Source organism: Pistacia vera, unplaced genomic scaffold, assembly GCF_008641045.1.
Source record: "Pistacia vera cultivar Batoury unplaced genomic scaffold, PisVer_v2 Contig310, whole genome shotgun sequence".
Lineage (NCBI taxonomy): Eukaryota > Viridiplantae > Streptophyta > Magnoliopsida > Sapindales > Anacardiaceae > Pistacia > Pistacia vera.
The window spans coordinates 491,071-499,182 of record NW_022196125.1 but is presented as its reverse complement, the minus strand read 5'-3'; the positions used below and the strand labels follow the sequence as shown (position 1 = coordinate 499,182).

At 31.3% G+C, this 8,112-nt stretch overlaps 1 protein-coding gene across 1 annotated transcript; it reads left to right on the top strand.

Annotated features, from left to right (window-relative positions):
- The first annotated feature begins 6,443 nt into the window (after window positions 1–6,443).
- Window positions 6,444–7,588, top strand: LOC116136290 (receptor-like protein 46). The gene is made up of 5 exons (XM_031422008.1): window positions 6,444–6,573; window positions 6,656–6,806; window positions 6,916–6,987; window positions 7,333–7,404; window positions 7,513–7,588. The coding sequence occupies exons 1-5, from the start codon at window positions 6,444–6,446 to the stop codon at window positions 7,586–7,588; spliced, it is 501 nt and encodes a 166-aa protein (XP_031277868.1).
- Window positions 7,589–8,112: the final 524 nt, after the last annotated feature.

Here is an 8,112-nt window from a genome sequence, read left to right as displayed (position 1 = left end):
TTACTTAGGGGGAGTATACTAATTGAGGGGGAGTAGTTGTTTTCTTTTTCATATCTCAGTTTTGATCGTTCATACTTTTTAAGTGAGATATTTTTTTTTTGTTGCTCTTTTGATGATTGATGATTTTTTTAGATAGGTTCATGTTTGATTTGTTTGTGCTTTGTTCATAAGTTTGACAAAGGGGCAGATTGTAAGTTATTTGTCAACTTATGAACCTAAAGTGGTCACTCTCAATCCTAGTATGATTGTCTTACTTTGTCGTGGCACAATATATTTTATATAAACTTCTAGCTTGATCACCTTGTGCTTAAGGTGGCCACCTTCCCTTATGTTGATTATCTGCAATTTTAGGTGAGCACCTCAGTGATCACCTCATATCTGGTAGTTTTGTTTGAGTTACACATTTTATGCTTCTAGAATGCATGAGCTGTAATATTTTCTTTTGAGATATTTGTGTGGTCCATAACACCTATCAAAATTATATTCAATATGCTGGAAGATTGTTATTCTTTTTTATAGGTGGCATCTTGATATTGGATTGAACTTTTATAATGGTAAATTCAATAAAGAGATACTTGCCACCTGTCCTTGCAATGGCCGACTATTTTCCTATATAAACTCTTCTCCATTGTACTTTTTCTCAAGCCTGATATTTCTCTTAATAATACACTAAAAATTCTCTAAATTTTTCTTTGCTTTTTTCAAGTTTCTATGCTTAGATAAAGCTTATAAATATCTTCTCTCAACTACCTAAAATATGTCCTTGCTTTCTACATATTGTTCGTAGTTGATGTAAGAAGCTTGTTGAGCTTCTTCAACTGAAGTGCGCCTTTGTTCTGATCCTTGAGAGGAGGTCAAGATCAACAAGTTGTTTGGGTGTTTTTGTAGCTAGCTATGATTGTACATTGTTTAACGAAAGGGTGGAGATTGAAGTGTTGCAAAACAAGAGTGTTTTGGCAACTGAGGCTTAATGTTTGACTTTGTAATTAAACTGTAAAGTAAACCCAGTGGATTAGCTTCATTCTTGACTTGGTCCCATGGATATAGGCATTTTACTGAACCACATTAAAATCTTATGTGTTTTACTTTGGTTTATGTTTGTTGCTTTATGTTTGTGTTTAATGGACTCTTAAAATCAAAATAGCAATCATTTCCGCTTAAGTTTTAAATCACTTGGTAAATTTAAAACTTTCATAATGCTCTCACATTAGCTAGAGAATCAAGTTCAAACCTGTTTCTTAAGGTATGTTCGGACGTTTAATGAGATTTATTATTTATAATTTAAAGTAAGATGACCCTACTTCTTTGGAATTTATCTTCTCTTATATGTATAAAGAACAGAGAAATTAAGTAAAAGCCAGAAGTTTAAGAGGAAAGGCAAATTAGAAAATCTCGAAAGACGAGTAAATTGATTCAAACACTTCTGCTTCAATGCCCTCGAGAACAAACTAAATGAAAATGATAAAGAACAGGTCTTAATGAACCATTTATGTCAAAAAGTAAAGTAAAAAATAAATTAATTAAATAAATCAGTGTGTTTATCTTCTTTTTCTTGAATGGACATTGAGGTCATGCTCATGACGTTTGATGAGATTTATTATTTCTCTTTAAACCAAGGCGACCCTACTTCTTTGGAATTTATTTGCTCTTATTTGTATAAACAACAAAGGGAATAAGTAAAAGCTAGAAGTTTTAGCGGAAAGACAAATTAAAAAAATGGTTAAACAACCTCTCCTATTGATGTCTTTTGTCGGAGCTTATCGCTAATATATCTTTCTTTTGTAAAACTCACTAAAGGCAAAAATAGCCGGAATGTACTAGACTATCAAATCTAGCATGATCTAGTATGGTCTAGCATTATATATTAGTAATATATCATACTATTAAATGCTAAACTCGAGCTAGACTATCGAGTCTAACATAGTCGATCTAGCATTATATATTAGTAATATATCATTTATTGTTTCATTAAGGGTATAATTGGTAAGTCATTGGATTTTATGGTTGATTTGTACTTTAAATAAAACCTGTTGCACATTTTGGGAAAGTATGATTATTGAGTTGACTATATGTATCTCCAAACCATAGACGTATTATCTTATATTATTTCATTACTTTAAAATATTATCAATTATTATAAGCAAACAATGATAATTACTTGAACTCATGGTCTAACGTAAAACAGATTATGGTGCTTGCATGGATGTACTTATTATTACTTACTACATATTTTAGAGTTCCAATGTATATTTTGTGTAGTTGACATGGCCAAAGCTAGCAGAACTCATTAATTATTTAACTATTTTTCTTTATTATTGGGAGAATAACATAGACTATCTCCAAGGTTTTTGAATTTATCATGCGGTTGGCAGTGGTCTTGGGTGTTTGAGGGTATTTTGTTAAAATTTAAACTTTATTGTTTGGTGTTTTAGCTAAATTTTCAAATATAGGGGGTTAAAAGAATTTATTTAAATAATATTATTATTATTATTTTTATTAATATAATGATATTAAAAATGAAGGGTAATTTAGCAAAAGCTTCTGTCGATAATATTTTATTCTTCTCAACCAAACATCTTAATTATTTATACTCACTAATCTAACCAAACATATTAATATAACATTCTCTCATAATCTTCAAGGTAGTCTATCTCACTAGTAATCCCATATTTTCTGTAATAAAATATTTCTCGAACCAAACGCACCTTGAGTGTAATTTTCAACAATAGTTTTTCTAAAGGAAAACACATATTTTTCTCAGAAGAAGTTCCACAGATTTTCTGTTTTTAAGTTCCTTTGCATGCCATTCAAAAGCTGAAATGCAATTTGTCACATCCAATCAAAAATGTTAATACAAGACCTAATAAGATGTACACAAATTTAAATTGATAGCTAAAAGATCAAACAATTTGTCACCCTAAGATTAATGAAAATTGTCAAATAAAAATATAGGAAAATAACAGATAATAATCAAAAGATTAATGTAAATTGTAAAGTTGTTATTTTGCGGTAAATCCAGAAAGGATAATTCCCAATTAGAAAATGATATTTAAATAAATATTGATAGGTGGACTAATCTCAGCCTATAATTCGTTTTTCAACCTAAGAAGAAATGTGGAAGGGCAAAAAGTTGGCTACATAGTTTAGAGGTTCTCTAGATGACAATGTTGCCTTTCCCAAGTACGTATTAACTTAACTATCATCAAAACACACTGATAGCTCTTCTCCTACAATTTCACCCTATAATTTCTTGGTCCTTTCAAAGTAATTGAACGAAATAGAGACAACAACAGGAACAAAATAATAATAGTAAAACAAAACAAACAGTAAACAAAGAAAATAATACGCGCGATTTACCCTGGTTCACCCAATATGGGCTACGTCCAGCTGAGTCAATATTATTGCAATATGTCTCACCTCTCTCGTTTACAATGAATGAATTATTCTATCGCACATAACAAGAGAAAAGTATATTTATATACTAGGTTTAAGAGATTAAACCTAGTTTTACAAGGATTCTTATTCCCGAGTGCGTCTCCGTTACCCATTAATGCTGAAGTAGTCGATAACTCCAACAGTAATGAGTCCATTTGATTGGACAGGAATTAAAAATTCTTCATGATGTGATATCCAAATCTGAGATTATTTTACGAAAATTCTTCTCTTCTCTGGAAGGAAGCTTCAAACTTGATGCAAAAGGAAAGCCATATTTTTACTCTCTATGTATCTTTTTCTTTGAACACATATATAATTTAAAAACCTGTCAGTCCCGCCATTAAAGTTATAGCATCGTCAAACTTATTTCCTTTCTACTGTCAGTCAGGTTCTTTGCTTCCTCTTAGAGTCTGTCCGTTTTGTGCCTTTAATTTTTTAATTGCATTGTTAAGTCTTTACCACTTAGTGCGGGAAGAAAAGTAATGCTCTCACATTAGCTAGAGAATCAAGTTCAAACCTGTTTCTTAAGGTATGTTCATGACGTTTAATGAGATTTATTATTTATAATTTAAAGTAAGATGACCCTACTTCTTTGGAATTTATTTACTCTTATATGTATAAAGAACAGATAAATTAAGTAAAAGCTAGAAGTTTAAGAGAAAAGACAAATTAGAAAATCTCGAAAGAAGAGTAAATTGATTCATACACTTCTGTTTCAATGCCCTCACGAAAAAACTAAATGAAAATGATAAAGAAAACGTCTCACTGAACCATTTCTGTCAAAAAGTAAAGTAAAAAATAAATTAATTAAATAAATCAGTGTGTATCTTCTTTTTCTTTAATGGACGCTGAGGTCATGCTCATGACGTTTGATGAGATTTATTATTTCTCTTTAAGCCAAGGTGACCCTACTTCTATGGAATTTATTTGCTCTTATATGCATAAACCACAAACAGAATAAGCAAAAGCCAGAAGTTTTAGAGTAAAGACAAATTAAAAAATGGTTAAACAACTTCTCTTATTGACGTCTTTTGTCGGATCTTATCGCTAATATATCTTTTTTTTGTAAAACTCATTAAAGGCAAAAATAGCCTGAATGCATTAGACTACCAAATCTAGCATGATCTAGTATGATCTTGCATGCTTTAATTAGACTATCATACCATACTGTTAAATGCTAAACTTGAGTTACACTATCGAGTCTAGCATAGACTAGCATTATATATTAGTAATATATTATTTGTTGTCTCATTAAGGATATAATTGATAAGTCATTAGATTTTATAGCTGGATTTGTACTTTAAACAGAACATGCTGCACATTTTGAGAAAGTATAATTATTGAATTGACCATATATGTCCAAACCCATAGATATATAATCTTATATTATGTCAGCACTTTAAAATGTAAGAAAACAATGATAATTACTTGAACTCGTGGTCTAAGTAAAACAGATTATTTTTATTACTTACTACCTATTTTAGAGTTCCAATGTATAATTTGTTTAGTTGACACGGCCAAAGCCAGCAAGACTTACCAATTATTTAAAGATTTTCTTTATTATCGGGAGAATTGTTATGCAACGGTAATACCATTTGTTATGCAGCGGAAACATAAACTCTAATGCTAGCTATTTAAATATAATAACAACAACTGCTAAAGCAGAAATAAATAGTCAAAATAAATGCAAAAATAAAGAATACCAAAAATGAAAGAGGTTCGGTATTATAACTTACGTCTTCGGGTGCTGTAAAAGAAAACTTCACTATCTCTAAAGAATATTTCAAACTTTTGGACAATACTACAAGTACTCAAACTATATAGGCATAAAAATAAATACTCAAAACAATAGGAAGATACAACAAAACTTTTCAACTAAAAGATTGTTAATGAAAGAACCTTATACAAGAGAGGTATAATGGAAATACAATTTAGGATGCTAATAACTATGGCTTAGGTCTTTATATATAGGCCCCAAAAGTTCCACAACTATCATTCCTAATCAATATGGGACATACTAACCTTTGGCCTGTTTAATATAGATCCCTAAACTTTTCTCCATTTTCACTCCTACCCCATGTAGGATTTTGCTAATAAGTCATTTTTCCAACAAGAATAACATAGACTGTCTCTAAGGTTTTTGAATTTATTATGTGGATGACAATTTTCGCACTTTTTATTGAATGGACCTTTAAAGTGTAAAAATTGTATCACTCATACCCCAATTTTCTTATTTTGTTATGTTGTGGTTAGTGTTGGTGGGATAAATGGTAACTTCAATCTTATAAGAAATTGTTTTGAAAAATTTTAAAGAAAGGTAGTTATGTAACATGTTTAAGGCGCATTTGTATTAATTTAAATAGAAAGATTAGATTGATCAATTCATAAACATTTTTTTATTTTCTAAAAATTGAATAAAAGGGGTAATAGAATAATTTACTCTTATAAACCTAACAGCAATGTTACTGAGTTAGGGTAAAGGGGTATCAATGATAAAGTTTTCAAACCTTGGAGCTTGAAGTAAAACGCCTAAATTTCATAGCATTACTAAGAACTATTATAAAGATCTCCATATAAAGTGATATGTCAAAAAATGAATAGAAGAGTGAATATAATGAGTTTGACTTTTTATTTTATTCTTCTATTAATTTTTTGTCATTTCATTTTATATGAAAATCTTTGTAAAATTTCTTTAAAAGTATAGTATTATTGATTTCATAATCCATTATTCATTTTATATATTTTGCCTAATAATTTTTATCCGCGATTGTAAAAACAACACTGACTTTTTTTTTTAAATTACTATAATATCCATAGCAAACATTAAATCTCTCCATGATAGTTTAATATTAAGGGTGTGGGACATTCTAGATTACTTTCCTCGAGTGGCGACTTTACAGTTAGTTTTCTACTACACTTTCTTCTCATAAATAGATCCAGGTGAACCAAGCTCAGTAGCTTAATAGCAGAGAATACGAGACTGAGTGAGCTGGAAAAAAAAAAAAATCATGAATAGAAGTTGTCTGATGCTTCTTACCAAGTCTGTTATTCCTTTAATTATTTTCTTTGTCCTTTGTGAAATTGCAGAGCCAGCAACGGATAGTTCAGCAGGGCCAGCAATAATGCCTTCTGCTGAATGTATTATCTAATCTCTCTTCCTTAATAAATATTTTCAGTAAATTAACATTTATTAAATAGTTTATGTCAAAATATTTGGCAGCTCGGGCTCTTTCCACATTCATACTCAACTTAGAGTTTCCGTCACAATATAATCCAGATCAATATTCCTATTGTAACGAGGAGCAGGATCTTGGTTATGGCAATGTCATCAACTGCACCATTATCGACAATACTTGGCACGTCACTAAAATGTAAGTTCTAAAGAGCATATCATTGCAATGTAAGCTTGACTCTGATACAGTACAGTCAAATTGATCCAAGATCCTTATCATGTTAAATTCAATCATTCTTGTGGAACAGAGTGTTGAGGGATGTACCTTTAGATGGATATATCAATGCTGCTGTGAAAAATCTTACATACCTGGAGATACTGTAAGTATAATTGCTTTTCATCATTTCTTTTCCCCTGACTGTACTCCCCAGTAACGTAGCTGGGCTCTCTCACATTTGCCACAGAAAGAGTAATTCCCTTTGTAGGCAATAAGAGGTACCAGCCCGGTATCATAGAAATACCCTTTGGCTGAATCTTTGGTTATTTTTATGTCCAAACTCAACAGTGATCTAGCCAACAACAACATTCAAGGTCACATTCCTTCCGCACTGGGGAATTTATATAATCTTACTTACCTGTAAGATTTTTTTCTTTGAGTGAGATTAGAGTGAATTCTATGTTTCAAACATTGCTATAATAAACCAGTGGGTTTGAATAATGATCAGAGACCTCTCAGTCAATAAGTTGACTGGGTCAATACCTTCGAGTTTGGGGAATTTGCGGTACCTAATCGATCTGTAAGTCATGAAATAAATTTTTTTTTAGTTCCATTTAGTTTTCTTATATAAAGAGAGAGATATGGTTCTATCCATTGTCTTCTATTAATTTCTGCTTTGCCATCACAGCTACCTGTATAAGAACTTTCTCAATCACAGCATCCCACCATCTTTTGGTGATCTATCATCTCTGGAGCAAACGTAAGCATCTTCACAATCCAAGGATTGTCCTCATTTACTTCATTGAATTTGCGTGATCTCATGTTTATGGGTTTATTATGCAGGGACTTATCGTTTAATAGGTTATCAGGCTCAATTCCGGGTGAACTTGGCAAACTTGGCAAACTCGAGAGATTGTATGAAATCTTCTTTCGGTCTCTCTCTACTTCAAGTCATAACCAAATGATTCCCACAATCATTAACCCCATTATTTCTCAATTTTATTCATAGGGAATTGAGTGAGAATGAACTAAACGGTTCACTTCCAAAAGAACTTGGAAAATTAAGCCATCTTCGGACTCTGTAAGTATATCTAGGGGGACGTACAAGACCCAAAAGGAAGGATAGGAATGATTATTTAGTATAAGTTTTTTACTCCTGGAACAATGAATATGGGTCATGACCTTTCGGGAGTGATTATACTGTTGTTGCAGCTCTTAGTGATTATACTGTTGTTGCAGCTCTTTGTCATCCAACTATTTCACTGGGAATTTATCCGACGAGTATCAA